The sequence below is a fragment of the Podarcis bocagei genome (genome assembly GCF_964188305.1).
Source record: "Podarcis bocagei genome assembly, chromosome: 4".
NCBI classification, from domain to species: domain Eukaryota; kingdom Metazoa; phylum Chordata; class Lepidosauria; order Squamata; family Lacertidae; genus Podarcis; species Podarcis bocagei.
The window spans coordinates 100,644,441-100,663,038 of record NC_138128.1 but is presented as its reverse complement, the minus strand read 5'-3'; the positions used below and the strand labels follow the sequence as shown (position 1 = coordinate 100,663,038).

Genomic DNA, 18,598 nt, shown 5'->3' with positions numbered 1-18,598 from the left:
CATTTATAAATAACAACTACAAATAATCTTATTATATCTTTGGGGAATTTGCCATTACTGTACTTTAAATCAAAGATGGACTTAAAACAGATGAATATTTTACCCTTCTAAGCATGTTTAAATAATCTAATTTACTTTCTGGCACAATACATGGGCACAAGCAAGTACAGTAAATGTTTAAAAATTTTGATCAGCCTATCTTCTTAGGACATCAGAACAAAACTGCTTGCAATTGTAAAATAATATTTTTTAAAGTATGTTACTTCCCAGGAACATGCTGTTTTCAAGGCCCTTTTCCATTATGTATTATTTGGTTAGAAAAGAAGGAAGTGGGGGAGGATGATGTACATTACGGTAATTGATTGGGAGTGATCCCAAAATGTTATAAATCTCTATCCTAATTAAGTAAATACACATATTAAAATAAATAAGTCAGCATGTACACTGCAATTAAGAAATGCTAATGGAACAAGAGACGGGGGATGGGGGGGAGACCTCTCTAGGGTTTCAGGAATAAGGTTTTCCAAGCCCTGTTAATTAAAAATAAGCACAGCCCTTCTGCTATACATTAAAATGTTCATCTGCTTTTGAATATTTTTTTAATTTAAAAAAATCTAAAGAAATAGTAGATCTAGGTTATTACGTATCTCAAGTAGCTGGGAATTATCTTCATTTGGTTCACCGGTGACCTGAGCATAGGATGTATTTTCTTTTCTTTTTTTTAAAAAAAGCTGGCTACTATAGAAGCAAGCATTGCCTTGAAATTCTGGCACGCGTGAACATGAGAGCTTCAGGAACCCCAGAAATTCCATGCAAGCAGATAATGCTCTGTACACTTCAATCTAGCAAGCAATGCTCTGTATGTACACCCTCACTGTCCCAGCATGGTCATGAGATATACTTCTAGCTTCAGTGTCCTCTAAAGCTTTTAAAAGGAAGATGCTGCTTGCTCACTTGCAAGACTCTCCTCACAAGATTGGTTTGCTTGGAGGGGCAGCCTTGGAGGGGGGGGTGTTTGTTCCCAACGACCAGAGGTGGTACCATCTTGGTGACGGAATGGAGGTCAGCCCAGCTAGCTCCTCCTACTCTAGCTGTCCAGCCTCCCCTGTTGCTAGGGGATATTTCCACTCCACAAAATGGGCAGAACAGGGAACAGTGGAACTGCCTCCCCTTTTCTAGTATCTACAGGAAAAGAGGTAGGGTCCCCATCCTCCCTCTCAGGCTGCTCCCTGCCAAGGACATTCTCTGCACTAGTGTTTTTCAAACTTGGGTTCTCAGCTGTTGTTGAACTACAACTCCCATCATCCTTGACTACTGGACTTGCTAGCTAGGGATGATGGGATTTGTAGTCTAACAACAGCTGAGGGCCCAAGTTTGAGAAACTGCACCTACTGCTCCACATCTGCCTGGTCAGACCAACAAACCATGGATGGATGGCAATCTTCAGAGGTTCCACTAATGATTCTTAACATTAACTTCTGTTTTAATTCTTTCTCTCACTTCTGTGTTTCTCTCTCTCTCTCTCTCATACACACACACACACACACACACACACACACACCTTAACTCTCGACTGCTTATTCCTTATGGTGCACATTGTGAATATTCAGTTATAGTGTTAAAATTAAGGGAACTTAGATGAACAACTGTTAAAAAAAGAAAAAGTTTATTTTCCTAAAAACGATACATGGTTGAGAGAAACTGTAGATACAAACAACACTCATTTATTGAGCTTCATTACATTATTGGGTCATACTTCAGTATGATACATAAGAAGCCTCATACACGATTGCTCCAACCCAGCAAGAAGCCCTCCTGTGTGCATAATGGTGGCCTAAATCCATGCTCACCTGAGCCCTAGTGGGAGGACTCATTGGGATGTGCCTCAGTGTGATGTCCACCCACATCTGGAGCCACCAGCTGTTCTGCAGCCCATCACTGCAACTGGATTGGGCCCTTCACCATGACTAATTTTAAAAATAATTTTAGCTTCTAAAACACCAATCCCAATCTAGTATGTATCCACAATAGGTACATACTGTTTCTATGTACATATCTCTGCTGCTGGATCATGGCATAAAGGTTTCGAATTACTTGGTTCCACTGCACTGTTGATTTCATTCTAGTTTGTCACCAAAGAAATGGGGATCTCAAAAGCCACTAAAAGTAGTATAGTCTACAGGATGGGAGTCAGAACCTGCCATCGCTGGACAGCGGTCAGGGCCCCCACTCTGGAAAGGCCCCCTCCTTTTCTAGCCTAAGAGGCGTAACTCTAGGGAAGTATCTGGGGTCTGCAATGCCTTGAGTTGTTAACGCCTTTCCGGGATCTTGCAGATTAAGGAGTTCCAAATTCACGCATTTCCCCCTTCAGTTCTAAACCTTCAGGATGCACAGCTAAAAGAAGATGGAGAAAAGGCCTGCAGCCCTACCTTAGGCAAGCTCAAAAAAGATTATTGCTTGTTCCTGTTGCACTTTTCTTTTTTCTTTTCTTTTCTTTTCTTTTTTTTGCTTTAAACAGCAGGCTCTCCTGCCATATCACAGACTGCTTTTGAAACTCTCCTCTGTTTAAAAAGCAGACTGCATTGTGACATGAGAGGTTGCTGTTTGGGGGAAACCCAAAGTGCCATTTGGATCCAAGACAATAAATCATGAGCACATCCTTCTCTTAGTGGCTGATTTCACATCAGGTACCACATCTTAAGTGACATTTTCCCCAATACTGGGGTCATTTAGCCCCTCAATACCTTGGCATACACAGTGTTTATTTTTCTACCATTTACTTTAGTTGGGGCCTACCTAATGCTAATGCCTTTTAATGAAACTTTCAGATTAAAAAAACCCCCAAAATACACACCTATTTTGAAGCACCAGAGAACTCCACCCACCCGCCCCACTCATTGCAAGAAAATATATGTGGAATATGTGTAGCGGAGGGGTCATTTTCGAGGTCAGTTATGCCCAGTGCTATTTTCCTAAAAGAAGAGGTGCCAGAACTCACAAAAAACGCCTCCCTTGTTCTCTTATAATGGCATTGGTGCCGACCTGAGAGGTGCCAGAACTGAGCTGAACAAAACCCCTGGTTATGCCCCAAATTCATCAGAGGTGATTTCTAGATTTTTACAATGAAAAAATTAATTTGATAGCCAGGCAAGGCATTCAAGAAGGTGGAAGTAGGGAGGGTGAGGGCAGGCAAGGCTCTGATCCTGCAAAATCTTGCATGCAGCACCCTGACTAAAAGACCTCAGCAAAACAGAATTTAAAACCCCATAGAAGGAGAGGGAGCTGGACACACTATTTATTTGTATATACAATCCAGCTAGATCAGGCTCAAAGGTTATTGCTCCATCCTACTTCTATTTTAGATAGTTTGCTATTGGTCCTTTAATTAAACTATAAACCAGAAATGTTACTTGAAAAGAAAGCTATTTGGTCTCACTCCCAACCCCAACCCCCATCTCACCCCTCCCTGCCCCCAAAGGTGTGCATAACGTTTCTATGAGTTTGTGGTAGAGTTTCACTTGGAAGCTCTCCTGCTTCCACCCAGGTGGCGAGGTGGATCAGAACCAGTACTCCGAAACAAAGATGTGCACGTTGACAACGTTGCGGTGTGAGACAACCCCTCCAATGACGTAGTTCATCTCCAGCTTCAAGGTAGCATGGAAGGGGCCAATGATGGGTTTCACCTGGCGAACCACACCTGTGGGTTGAGGAGGAGGAAGAAGAATTAGTGCCACAAATATAACTGGGCTCAGCTCTGCCATACTGAGTAATGACCTTAGTCCTTCTGGTCAGGTCATTTCCCGCAGGAGATGTGGCTATTCCATTCTGTGGCCTTTGGGTTATGGAGTGTCACAAGCTTCCAGCCTATCTCCCAGGCTGTGCAACAGGCCATAGTCATCATGCATGCCCTGGTCGCAGAATTATAAAAGAGCAGCGTTGGGAGGGTCATCTAGTCCAATCCCCTGCAGTGCAGGAACCCCTTCAGGTTAGATTCCTGTAATATTCTGTACAAAAACCTACCTTTGGAGGCAAGTTTGAAAACTTCAGTTTGTCTACAATGCGACTACCAGGGTGTTGACAGGAAGAATGGGGCCTTTAAGAGAGGTGTTCTGCTGTTTTAGCAGTCTGTTTCAGAGGACTGGTTTTTATTTTAAAGTAATTTGGGACCAGAGGATCTTAAGCACTGCTCCCAACCACATTAAATGACACAGTCATGAAGATCAATTCATTGATGCCCTGCTCCAGGTGGTGAAGACAAGAAGCTGTGGCAGCAAGGAAGTTTAGAAGACACCATGGAGAAAAATGCCACTATGAATGTAGTTTCTAAAGAGAAGGGTCGGCTGAATATGCTGCAAACAAAGAGCCATTTGCAGATGTGTTCACAATGCCTCTGAGAACACCTGTGAGGTGGCTTCCCGCCCTTCACACCCCAGGCTAAAACCTTCCTCTTCCACGGTGCCTTTGGGCGAGCTTTGCTGGTCCTCATCTCCAGCAGAATAAGGCCCAAGTAGAGGTAGCTGCAGGAGCGGGGGCCTTCTGAAGAGCATGGTTAGTTCCTTTCCTGACTCTCCTGGTGGCTGACTTTTGGCTGTAGGCTAATCAGGGCAGAGGCCTCTTTTGCACTTCACTTTGTTTTGTTTGCTTTGTAAAGCGCCATGCAGTAAATCAATATATAAATAATGGAAATAACAATGAAAAAGCATTAACATTTAAAATTTTCCCCTTTATATACTACATACATGGTGTTTCAGAATAACCAAATTAACCAAATCCAGAAACGTGTCTATCTCATGGAAGCTGAACACAAAGTGAGCGGCTCAGAGGTTGAGAAAGTATTAAAGACACTGTTTTTGTTTTTTTCTTAAGCACATAGGGACATTAATGGGCTTTGTTTTCTTCCTTATACAAAAAGGTTTGCTCTCCACTACCACAAGTGATGAAAAGTTCCACGGACAGTGTAGCAGAAGATTTTTGTTTGCTTGTAATGCCCCCAAACCATTTCCCTCTTGGCTCCAGAGTATGTCGCTTTCCCAAACTTGGGTGGCATTTCTAGCTAGCAATAAATCTTTAAACATTTATTATGAAAACTGTAGTGAATCTGAAAGATGCATTAATGGTACTCAACTCTTACAGGTAAAGGGACCCCTGACCATTAGGTCCAGTTGTGGATGACTCTGGGGTTGCAGCGCTCATCTTGCTTTATTGGCCGAGGGAGCTGACGTACTATTGGCCAGCGAACCAGAGCAGCGCACGGAAACGCTGTTTACCTTCCCACCGGAGCAGTACCTATTTATCTACTTGCACTTTGACGTGCTTTCGAACTGCTAGGTTGGCAGGAGCAGGGACCGAGCAACGGGAGCTCACCCCGTTGCGGGGATTTGAACCGCCGACCTTTTGATCGGCAAGCCCAAGAGGCAAACTGGTTTACATCACAGCACCACCCACGTCCCTACTCAACTCTTAACATCTGCCTAATTAGGAAGCCCTTTAAAAGAAGTTTCCACCATTTATTCATAGAGAGATATTGGAGTGGGAAAGCTCTTACCTCACCCACTTGTTGCACATTTCAAGGTTTGTGTTTTTCAAGGCCAGCCCTCCCATGATGCAGATTGAAGCACCTCCCTCAGGCAGCAGAATCTCAATGGAGCACCCCCCCCACACAGGCCCCCATCCGCCATCACTGGAGAAGCAGCAGCAGGTTCTGGCAAGAACTTGCAAGAGCCCCGCAAAATCTCATGAGATCCTAAAGAGCTCTTGCGAGATCTCACAGGACTCTGCACAAGATTTTGCTGCTGCTGTCTTATCTCACATCTCACTTTTCTGGCAGTGGCATTGGTGCCTCTCCCCCCCCCCACACACAAACACAAGGGGGGAGCCCCACTTCCAGAACCTGGAAGCCACCTCTGCACAATCCTGGTAAGCACGCCGTGGTGGGGGGCACCTTACCATTCGATCTCAGGTGCCAAAACAGGATAGGCCACCCCTGGTGCTTTCCTCTGTAGAAAATATACTGTTCACAATGGAAACAAGCAACTAAACTTGGGAAAAGACTGTAGCTTCAGAGAAGCTTTGATTGCCACAATGAACACCAATGTTCCTTTCCTTTCATTGTTAAGTTGGGATAAACAGATTTTTGAAATAATTTAAGAAGAAAACCCCCCACAAAATCCATTTACCAGAAGCTGCAACAGGGGGTTGCAGGTGCTGTCTTATTGATTGTTGAGTTTAATAATAAAAAGAAATTTAAATATTGTTTGTAAGCTGCCCAGTGGATATTTATTGCTGGCTGGTCATATATATTGTTCGGTGGCTATTTTATATATAGTTGCATATAATCTGCCTTTCAAACTGCTTTCTGCTATGAAAACCCCCAGTACTCACAGGGCTCTGGCCTGTGGTTGCCTGACAGCATCTTCTGCTTCTCTCCCTGCAGTCTGCTGCCCTCCGCCATGAACAGAACACATGGCTAACTGTCTCCTACACTGTCAGTTTCTGAAAGTGCAAAATACAGAATAACGAAGGGTCACATATTCAAAACCCCTGCTGAGCTGAACATTTTGGTATAGAATTGCTTCTTTCAGTTATTAGAATCCAACAGTGGCATTTAATTTGGAAGGAAACGTACAGTTTAAGGAAGGATTATTTGATATGTGTCCCATTTAGATCTTAGTTGAGGTCATGTTTCAAAAGTGGAGAGCTCGGCAGCATGTATGGCATTCCAGAAGCAGTCTCCTACCAATTCCCTAAGAACACATTGGCTTAGGATCTGATGGGAGAGATAAACGTTTGATTATGTCAGCTGTCAGCACCCTTTTTTCTGAATGCCGTGATGACCTTAGAGTTTTGTCCTACTTAAATACTGACTAATATCTTCAGCATGCTGAGAAATAGCAGACTTTTCACCACATTCATTTTGCTTGCCATATTCCATAAACACACCTCTCTTTTTAAGCATCCTTTCCCCCCCAGTCCCTAAAATGTTACACATAAGATTCATTTCCTTGGACGGATTCCCCTCTCTTATAAAATTGACTTGTATTGGCAGGAACTGAGATGGGGGTGGAGGGTTAGGGAATCTCCCTGGAATACAGCCCTGGCTATGGAAGCGCGTTCTCTCTTTGGCATTAGCTTCTAACCTATGACACATGAATCCATAGGATGCAATCATTTAATCCAGACAATTTCTTTCCCACTCTGCATATACCCTGGTCAGTAGGCAAGGTTGGATCCCTCCTTGATCCAGTCAGAGATGAAGCAGCCATGGCTTCTCCTGTCTATTCCTCCTCTGCTCTTGTTGCCCTATTATCCTCTCCTGCCTGACATCTTGCTTATTGCAATATTCAGGATACTGGAGTGGAGGCGGGTCAAGCTGGAAGAGACATGGCTGCCTAGCGTACATTTTGGATGCAGATTTGGAGTCCTAGTAGAATAGCAACTCATTTTTCGTCAGGGTTTTGTTTGAAACTACACAAAGGGTGAAAGGTCAGCAAAAATCAGATCACACCCCCAAAAAAAACCACCACTAGTATGAACTGGGAAATGGAATATATATCAAATAATCTTTCCTTAAACTGTACATGTCTTTCTAAATTAAATGCCACTGTTGGATTCCAATAACTGAAAGAAGCAACTCTGTACCAAAATGTTCAGCTCAGCAGAGATTTTGAAGATGTGAACCTCTGTTATAGCATCAACACTGGGGACAAGTTAAAGAGGTTAAAGAGTCCTGGTAGCCCACTGGCAGCCAGTGCAATACTCTGCCAATTGGGGTCATGCGATGCCACCTTGCTGCCCCAAGCAGCAAATGGGCAGTGTCCTTGTAGCGGTCTTCAAGAGAAGTCCAATGTAGAGGGCATCTCAGAAATACAACCGGGAAGTTCTCAGAGGCTGGATTACTGTAGCCAAGTTACCTCCATCTAAATCTGAAACTGGGCATAGGCCCTCCTCCCAGTGAGGCCACATGGACTTCCAGTGACAAGATGGGTCTCTTTATCAAGGCCCAATTCAAGGTACATAATGACTTGAAGAGCTTAGACCCAAAGTACTTTATGTGGTGGCGTCTCTCACCTGTCAACCCAGGTTCTCAGATCTGATAGGGAGCCCTGTAGGGCATTCTCAGGGGCAGCACCCTGTCTGCAGAATTCCCTCCCTGTACAGATCTGGTGGCCCCAAACTGATTTTCATTCAAGTGACACCCAAAGACCTATTTATTTGCACAGGCCTTCAGATCATAGAGTGGCCTTACTGAAGGGGCGGGACCTCTGGCCTAATGGAGCCCCTCAGGCCTCCTCATTTGGCCCATAAGGCCATTTTTGGCCCATACCACACCCCAGCTGACCTTCACCTGATCACTGGGTCTTGCAAAGCCTCTTGCAAAGTGCTCCACAAGACCCAAGTATCAGCTGGCACTTGGTTCTTTCAGAGCATTTTGCAAGCTGCACATTTCCCCACATAGTTTGATTTCAAACCATAGAGGTGAAAAAGGGTCACCGGACATCACCGTCAGGTGATTGATAGTTGGATAACCCCACCCTTCTCTGAGTTTTGACCCACAGCGATAGGGGAGACAATTTGCTTCCACACCCCTGTCCTATTGAGCCAACTGCAGCACTGATTACTTTATGCCTTTGATTACTGTGTTGTGTGGGGCTGTATTACATACCCCTCAACTGTCCTGTTTTAAGGGGGACATCCGGGAATCACAGAAGCCAATCCCAGCTTCTGTTTGCATCCTGGGATTTCCCATTTTTTGTTGTGGTGCAAGCCAGCAGGGTCTCACCAGAGCTCCGGTGCATCCGACTGCTGAGCGCCAGAAAGCCTTTCATTCCGGCACTCTGACACTTGGCAAAGGTCCAGTGCCAAAGGTCCAGTGCTTGGGCACAACCCTGCTGATGAGCACTGAAGTCCCATTTTGGGGGGGTGAAATTGTTGGGTTTTGTTGTGATTTTCAACACCGTTTTTACTGTTGTGTTTTATGGGTAGCTGGCCATCCTGGGAAGGGGGGAAATGCAAGAACTAAGGCTAAAATAACAACTACAGTTACATGCACTGAAGTTTCACTTTCTGTGCTATGTCAGTTGCTGTGTCAAAGCAAGCAGGACAACATCGCTCTCCTGTCAACAGGTACATTCCAGGCTGGGATGCTGCATCTGTCAACCATGCTGACAGGGCAGCAGGAGCAGACCTGCCTTTATTCAGACACAGCCTGCCACTCTACCTGCAACAGGGCAAGGCAAAGGCCCTTGGGCCCAGCATGCAGCCTCATCTGAGGAGGCACATCAGTGGAACTCGACAACACTGCACTGGAACTCTGGCATACAAATGTTACAAAGCTCAGTGAGTAACTCTTGCTTCGTGAAGGTGCCAAGATGCATATTTCCTGATACAGTCATGTGAATCTCGAGGGCTTGTAAGGCTCTCTTCAAGGCAAGCATGACAAACACCATCATCCTAGAACCAACCCTGGCAAAAATATTGGATAAACAGGGGAGACCAGGGCTCATAGTTTGAAGGCTCACTCTGCCATTCTGGTCTGAGGTCAGTCACAAGGCACTTCCAAACCATCACTCTCTTTGCGTGGAGGCAATCACATCCTGACAAATTGGTGATTGGGAGGTATCGTGCAACAAACCCACTTCTCCCAAAGATTGGACTAGACTGTGGGAGTGAGGCACACGTCAGGTCTCACAGTGAGGGGCCAGAACCAAAAGTGGGAGGCGAGAGAGAGAGAGAGAGAGAGAGAGAGAGAGAGAAATGGGCATTTTCTGCTGAGCTCGATAGAAAGGTTGTTGGTTTTCTTGGCTAATACCTTGGGCTCATCCACACTGAAGTTTAATGTGGAGCTGAAGCTTCCTGTGTCTCTTCTATTCTTACTCTTAAATATTGTTCTCATGAAATCCTCCTCATTCAAGTGACAGCCACAATTCCCCTCTGATAAATATGAATTATTCCAATCCGTGAATAATTGAATAAGGGCAGAAAAGTCCATACAAAATTGCACGCTGCATGTGGTGTAGGTGTGGGGTTTTTTTACATGTGTGGTGATGCTTTCCTTAGCTAAAGGGAAAGGATGCAGTCTTCCTTTTCTCACTGGCTGTTGCTGGAGGCACATCCATGACGTTTCTATTTTTAAAGCAGCTCTTTCGCACAGAACTGCTCTTGCGCAAAAAGAGAAAATAAAATTTGGCCTTGCAGGAGGTGACAAAGAAAGGAAGCAGCAGCCATAAAGGAATTTTTTCTAAAGATGTTTTATAGATGGTACATAACACCTAGCAAAATATTCAAGATGTATAAAACAAAATCCAAAATGTGTTGGAGGTGTAATCAAGCAGAGGGGACACTGCTACACATGTGGTGGACCTGTAATAAAATTAAGAGCTTCTGGGATATGGTATATGATAAGCTGAAGAAAATATTTAAACAAACCTTTATAATAAAAAAAGACAGAAGCTTTTCTGCTGGGCATATTAGACTCTGACATTGCAAGTGAAAATAAGAGAATTGCAACATCAGTAGCGAGAATCTTAATTGGAAAAAAGAAATAGTACCAACAAAAAAGAGAGGCAAGATAAATTATTTGATTACCTTGAATTGGCTTGGCCAAAATGACAGATACAATTAGGGGATGATCTAAACAAAAATTCCAAAAAGAATGGGGAAAATATAGAGATTATCTAACATTACTTGTTGCAAGTGCCAGGAGGGTGCTGGTTTTAAACTTAGCATTGTTTGTCTTCTCAATCTTCTCCTCATTGGGATTTCTGGTACTGCAGACAGATGCTAAAGGTATTCTTTTGGCTCATTTATGTTGCTGTAAGATATAATTACATTTCCCTCCCTCTTGCCCACCTTCAAAATATGTCAGCCCCTCAGGCAGTTCACCTTCATGTCTGGTTTCTGCTTGTATTTTGTATCACTTAGCCAGTTTGCTAATAACCTTGCATCTTAAACTTAAAAGAGCCATTCTGTTGTTTAACTCATTCCTCGCAAATACTCCTGAGCCGGCAATATGCGGAGCTGCGGAGCATCGTCCCAGAATCTAGACCTGGAATCCAGCACAGGATCCCCGAGGCCACTAGATCTGAAGTGAAGCAAGCAGATCACTTGAACTATACAAAAGCAGGAGCCAGGGACCTATTCCGGAAAGACTGGCCAACCAAAAGGCTAAATGTTACCTGCCAATTGCATCAGTTGATGTTGCAGACCCCGTTTCCTTCTTGTGCCAAAAGTGGACTCTGACATCTTAGCACACTAATTGACAGTCCATGTCAATTAGATGGATACAACACTCTTAATGCAACATTTGTGTTTGTATTCATGTCTCACTCAACTTTCTGGATTTACTAATTTTCTTCACCATACCATGAAATATTTTGCTTTGGTTAGTTTGGTTGCACTAATTGGGACATACTTAATAAAAATGTGTTGGGCCATATTCAACTGAATCATACCGCTAGTGGAAGCCAGTGCAAGGATTCCCACTAGTGCAACAGGACTTTCCCTCCTCCTGCCCCCCCCACCTCTAAATCTGCTCTGGAGGGTGGGGGGAACCCCAAGAACAGATTAAGGGGGCACGTGGGGAGAGGAGAGAGGGAGAAAATTACACAGCACAAGAAAAATCCTTGTGCTGATGGAACATTAGCCTTACGCTGAATATGGAATTTGGAGAGTTCAAACCACACTGCACGTATTGCAAAGAATCTTGTGGCACCTTAAAGACAAACAAATTTGCAAACTTGTAAATAATTATGGGGACACAGGCTTGCTGCACATTATTTAGCGTCATTTCAGCTTTGGTAAGTACATGGGAACATAAAAACTGGTAAGTACATGGGAACATAAAAAACACTAGTCCAGTGTTGTTTTTTGAACGGTGGTCAGGTTGACTATTTCAGAAGTTTACAGGAAAGGCATAAAGGCAACACCCACATCTTTTTGACAGTGTATTCAGCTCTACTACCTCTGAACATGGAGGTTTCATCTGTCATAGCTAATATCCATTGATAGACCTATCCTTTTTAAAGAACCTCATCACCACTGCCACATCTCACAACTGTGGACCATCCAAACTAATCATGCGTTGTGTAAAGAAGTGCTTATTTTTACCTAATTCCACTGCCAATCAATATAGCTGGGTAGCCCCAAATTCTAGTTTCAGGGGAGACACAAAGAGAGGGAGTGGAGGGGGGGGGAGAGAGAGCAGGATCCTGTTCATAACTGAATAGCGTAGTCATGTCACCAAGGCTGTGGCAAGTGCCACTCCTTGACCATTTCTTGACTATAAGCCGCACCATGGCACACATCAGGCCACGTCTGCGTGATTCAATTTACCAGGGAAAATAAAGGGCTAATTCAGAGGATTGGGCCCGGAAGCCATTGCACAATCCATCCATCATTACCTAGAGATGAGAGCTGCTATTTTAAGCAGAATTTCTGAAGAACGAATCCTTTTCAGCTGCTGTGCATTCTAATTCCTGACCAAATTCCAAGAATAAGACTAGGAAAAGGGGTTTCTACATCATCTTGCCCCCAGTTTGGTCTTAGTCACACTTAGCTTTGCTCTGCTCTTTCTAGGCCTGCTCTGCTAGTTAAAGCTCCCCTTCCAAGCATCCCTTTTTTGCTCCAGAGTTTTCCAGTCTTTAAAGCTGAATCAGAGCAAACGGGAATCCGTGGAAATCCTCAGCTGACATTTGCTCCAATTCGGTGGTAAAAAGTGGTGCGTTGTGGGGAAAGCTCAGGGCAAGGGGGGAAAAAGGACTTGGACACAAAGCAAGCATTAAAGCACAGGCCTCCTCTGACAGCTAAGTGTGAAGAAGCCGTTTGACTCAGCTTCAGTTCAGCATCCCACTCTCTATTCTGTACCTTCTCTGCAGAATTAATACCTACGCACAGTTCTGGCTATGCAGATGAAGAGAGGAATAACTATTTTGCTATGCTTTCATAAGGCTAATTGCAGGGCCTAATTTATGCCAGAGCACATCAGGGCACAGTTCCAGTATCTGTTTTTAGTGCCTAAACTGAGCCCTGGAACAGTAAGGCACAAAACCAGATGGCCGTGGATGCAGAGGACCATTGACTCGCCACTGTCTCTTCTTGCTTTCGATAAATGCTCTCCTAATACGATTTTAGGGATGCGGGTGGCACTGTGGGTTAAACTACAGAGCCTAGGGCTTGCTGATCAGAAGGTCGGTGGTTTGAATCCCCACAACGGGGTGAGCTCCCGTTGCTCGGTCCCTGCTCCTGCCAACCTAGCAGTTCAAAAGCACGTCAAAGTGCAAGTAGATAAATAGGTACTGCTCTAGTGGGAAGGTAAACGGCGTTTCAGTGCGCTGCTCTGGTTCGCCAGAAGCGGCTTAGTCATGCTGGTCACATGACACGGAAGCTGTACGCCGGCTCCCTCAGCCAGTAAAGCGAGATGAGCACCACAACCCCAGAGTCAGTCACGACTGGACCTAATGGTCAGGGGTCCCTTTACTTTTAATTTGATTTTGGATTTGTTTGTCTACACTAAAAAGCACAAGTTTGAGAGGTTTACCACTATGTCCCCTGCTTTCCCTCTTTTCCATGGGAATAGCCACACTTGACTGCTGAATCGGAGCAAGTGTTGATCCAATTCAGTGGTAAAAAGCAGGTTTTCCCAGTGAAAAGAGGCAGGATCAGAGGAAGCAGGGAAGAGCCCTGGGGTTTGATTGCTGCGGCAACACTGTGAAAAAGGGGTTCCAAAACACACTTGACGTCTCCTTTTTCTAGAAATTAAATGCCGTCAGACAGAAAGTAGATTGAAAGCCTGTGATTACCCAGCCATATGCCTGCTATAGGGCCATTCTTTGAATGTGAGCCCCATCATAATACCCTGACGGTGGTGGTTTCAGAAAAAGTTTCCTACTAACAGCAATGTTCAAGGGCAAAAGTTTCATTTTCCATTAACCAAACGTAAGTGTGTAAGTGCCTGGTTGGGGCCGGGGGGGGGGGGGAGGAAAAGGAGAGAAAACATCCTGCAATTGAATGCCCTGCCTGAACACAGGTGGTATGACAGAACCCCAACACAAGGCAGAGGGAAAAAGCTGCATAGTGCGCTCTAATACCCCAGGCTTTAATGGGACCTTTTTGTGCAAGCTGAAAACGAATTCTTCATTGACAGCTGGTTAAAAGGTACGAGGGGGGGGGCGGAACTAAACAAAACAAAAAGGTATGTAGCAGAAAGTCTGTAAAAAGGCTTATGGAGAACAAGCTGAGGCTTTACTTCTGTTTACCCTTTCCCCTAGTTCAGCCGTGATTTAAGGCTACAAGGAATATCTTGCAGAATGAACTGCTAAACTTTGGGGCTCTTTGCAAAGGGGCCAGCCAGGTCTCAGAACCCAAGCTGAGAAATCAGCGGGAGAATCCTGCACGCCTAGGTTCTTTCCCAGCCTGGTACAGCGTGTATATTGTGACCATCACCAGCCTAGGCTAAAGTGAGCTAAATTTTGAGGGCTTGGCTTTAAGGCCTTGCCTTTCATATTATCATAAATGCACAGATAAATCACAGCCAAAATTCACCAGGGCTTAGCCCCAGAAACTGTTTTCTGTGCCAAAGCTTAGAATATTGGGGGGGGGGCAGACATAATTTTGCCAACCATAGTTGTATAGGTGTTCCCTATCTACTACCCCATTTCCATCAGGCTCCGCCCTGAGCCCCCAGATGTGGTGGGGTTTTGCCCACTGATCCCAAAGACAATATCTTTGGCCATTTGCTGTGTTGCACCCCTTCTTCCCTAGTTAGGCTCCAGAACTTTAACCATCAGAGCTTGGGAGACCTGGCAACCCCAGCTGGATGGGGAGCTTGTCAGGCGAAGAGATTGAGCCATTTAAGCAAAAATACCAAAGAGTGATCCTCATACAGCAGAAAGCAATGAGACAGAACCTGAAATGTCTGTTTACATATCGGTATATATATTGTAAACCAATGGTATGATAGTCATCTGTGCTTACAAAGCTCCTCTTTGTTTCCCCTCTTTCAACTCGGGGAGCTCAGTGGCCATTCTTCAAAGTGGCATCCGCACCATGGAATGCAATCCCCAAGGAAACCAATCTCTCCTGCTCCCCTGCAGCCGCCCTTGAACAGTATTTTGCCATCAGGCGAAGACATTTGTGTTCTAAGGATGCTTCCTGTGGACTGATCTGGCTTGTGGGGCATTTTTCACTCAACGGGCTGCTGCTTTTTCTTGTTGGCTTTTAGTAACTCTTAAGTACATGCTTCCCCTGGAGGTTGTTACTGGTTTTCAGAAAGGATTCAGTTGCATTCTGGACAATATCAGTTTGTGCAATTAAAGTGGATTAAAGCACTCTGGTGCAGCAGTCCACTGGGGGAGAGTACGCCACCACCTTTCACAGTTAGGAAAGTGAGGAGGAAATGCATAAAAATGTATTGTGGGGAAATGATTAGTTGATGGGAAAGTGTATAATCTCCCAACAAACCAATTGGAATGGATGCTCAATAAAGAGCAGGCATTGTATTACTGCTGCATTAAAAACAGGATAAAGGCTCAGTAAACAGGTCTCCTGAAGGAGCTGTTTATTTTCAACTTGTGCAGGTGCCTTGGGCGCCATTTATAGTGGTTGATGCAGATACAAAGAACTACTCAAGATGTGGGGATGGCCTCTTCCCATGCCATGTGCTTCTCTTGCCCTCAGCATCAGAGATCTGATCATCTTCTGCTGCTGCTGACTGAAATTTGCCAGACAGCCATGCTTGAAAGTGCTTTTTCAGTCTCCAGCTGCACCTCCAATGTACCTCCCAGGGAAGGAGGACAGCTGCTGACATCTTTGCTTCTTTTCCTGGCTGGCAGCTCAGGAGAGTTTGGGAGAAATTGGTCCTTCGATCCTTACTATAGTTTTTCTGTCTGCTTTATTCCGTTTGTTATCAGCTACTGTGGATATCAAATTTTGGACAGAAACGTGGGGCAATTTTTAAACAGTATCTAAAAGTTTCAAGCCGTAGCCCAGCGTTGCCCAACCTGGTGCCCCTCCAGATGTTGGGCTCCAGTTGCTGAGCCTGGGGAGGGCCACTGGCTGCTCTGCAAAGCCATGCAGATAACAGCAGGCCTGGTCTTCAAAGGTTTGGGATGTGAAAGCGTAGGGATTGGCATCCTGAGTGGAGCCCCTTTTTATCCTGTTTAATCGAATGGTAGCCATTCACTTCTGTGGGGAAAGCTACGGCCCTGGACTTGTGGGTGCTCTTGGTGCAGGGAGGGAAGCCTGACAGAGACGCTGCAAGGGGAGACAACGTTCAGGTCACAGAGAGAAATACCTTCTTCTCCGGGAGCACCCCCAAGTCCTTCCATTGACCACAATGCAATAAAGAGCCCCACCCACCACAGCAAAAAGCAGGCCAGTAGCATATAAACAAGGAAAGCAAAGAACCCCGTCCACAATTTTTACATAATCTTCATCGTAAACACAAAACAACCCTCCAGTTATTTAACTGTCGTTTTCATCAACAAACTCTGTTTAAGACGTGGGAGCTTATAGGCCTGCATGCAGCCTCACATTTCTGCTCGATAAATTATGAAATAAACCTAGATTTATGTTACAAGGATTTGGGTTGCTACAAGACAGGAAAGCCAACAGCGCCACCTTCAGGCTGAGCTACAAAAGGTGCCTCTCTATGTTGTGTGTGGCAGCTATTTCACCCCAGTGCAGCTTCTAGCAATAATTATTCAAGAAACTAATATCCATATAAGTTCAAAGCAAAAATACAGAAGGACTCTTGTTATCTGACCATCACCAAGATAACTAGTCCAACTCTTGCAATGTGCACAAAATAGCATCCTGGTCTGCCCAGATACCAGCAGCAGCAGCAGCAGCAACAACAACGTTAGTAGGAATAGTCACATTCAGTAGATATGTGCATCGCTTACACTGAAGCCTCTTAGGGAGGGTTACTGTTTCATTCTCGTTCTTGTCTTTATTGTGTGTTTTGTGTTTTTATCTTGTATTTTTATGCTGTGGATCTATGGATGAAGTGTGGTATACACAATGAATTAAGAATACACGCACACATATATACAGCATAAAAATACAAATTAAAATACAATTGCTTCTCAATAGCTAACCCCACCATCATCCTCAGGCTGGATGACCAATGAACAGAAGTGATTGGAGGTTTATCGCGGCAACATCTAGACAGCCACAGGTTTTCCTTCTCTAGAGAATTGCAGATCAACATGCAGCTTCTTGTGTTGTTTTTGTTCAGTAACAATATTACGACAATTTAGGAAAGAGATAAACATGCTTGAGCTTCTTCAGCTTTGCCTGTGTACTCCATACATTCACTTGGTGGCACTGAACAGAAAAATATTGTTTTTCAAACAGGGGAGGCAAAAAGTATCATTTGATTTGATATTGCGACTTCATTTTTATATCTTTAATTTGCTTGTAAGATGCCTTGTAGGATTTGTAACCCTAAAGGCTAGGTGTATATAATGTATAAATAAATAAAAATTAATAAAGGATGCAATAAGCCAATGTTTATTGATTATTCCCTTGAGTTCAATAATAATAGGAGAACTTTTTCCTCACCCACAGTGATGCCATCCATGTAGCGCTTGATGATGTCAAAGGAATCCCGTAGATTTCCTTCGGTGATGTCAAATATGATGTCTGCCTGGTTGCCAGGGTATGCTGGCGTGATGGCACGAAGGAAAATAATCTCTGAGGGGAAAGATACCGGAGGTAAGCTAAAAATGGCAACAATAAAACATTTAAATCAGTGCAGTGCAACCTATTCAGCAATTGCAAATCAGAAAAGTTAAAGCAGAGAAATAAGAAAGCAAGATTATACTTCAGGTTGTCTTCTCCTTCATGAGACTTACAGAAAAGTCTTGCTGGGGGGGCAGGAGCTGCAATGGCCAGTGACTTAATACCGCAGAGGAGAACTAAGAACCTGGAATGGCAGACCCTCATCCTGCAGCCTAGAACAGGCGTCAGCAACCTTTCTCAGCCGTGGGCCGCTCCACCGTCCCTCAGACCTTGTGGGGGGCCAGACTATATTTTGGGGGGGAAATGAAGGAATTCCTATGCCCCACAAATAACCCAGAGATGCATTTTAAATAAAAGCACACATTCTACTCATGTTAAAACTCGCTGATTCCCGGACCATCGGCGGGCTGGATTGAGAAGGCGATTGGGCCTCATCCAGCCCCCGGGCCTTAGATTGCCTACCCCTGGCCTAAAATCTGCACAGGTGTGTTAATTAATTCCCTCCCTCCCATCATCTGCAACTCTGCAGAACCATCTTGCCCTGAGGGGAGGAGAGAAAAAGCAATTACAGCCTCAATTTTATTGTGTTTTTTGTAAAACAACAACTTCTACAACAACATTTTTTTCCATTTCATTGATACTTATTGTTGTAATAATATTATGTAAATTGCTTTTTGAAGTCGGCCTGAAAAGGAGTACAGTATATTAATACCTGAAATAAAATAAAACTATAAAAGGAAGCAATTTAGGCATAGGTCCCCTGCTATATGACTGCTGTGCTATGTTTCAGCAGCATGGACATTGTGTGTGGGGGGACCTCTCTGGGGCACAAACCTAGCAATGGGTCTGGAGGTCCTGG

The 18,598-nt window shown here is 44.4% G+C and overlaps 1 protein-coding gene across 1 annotated transcript in view; it reads right to left on the bottom strand.

Annotated features, from left to right (window-relative positions):
* Positions 1–1,649: 1,649 nt before the first annotated feature.
* The window catches only part of FBLN1 (fibulin 1), a 53,071-nt gene continuing 36,122 nt past the window's right edge, over positions 1,650–18,598 (bottom strand). The window contains exons 16-17 of the mRNA XM_081191015.1: positions 17,560–17,691; positions 1,650–3,697 (exon numbers count right to left, since the gene is read on the bottom strand). Of these exons, the coding sequence (XP_081047141.1) occupies positions 3,558–3,697; positions 17,560–17,691 (272 nt within the window). The 3' untranslated portion in view covers positions 1,650–3,557. The remainder of the gene's footprint in view (positions 3,698–17,559; positions 17,692–18,598) is intronic.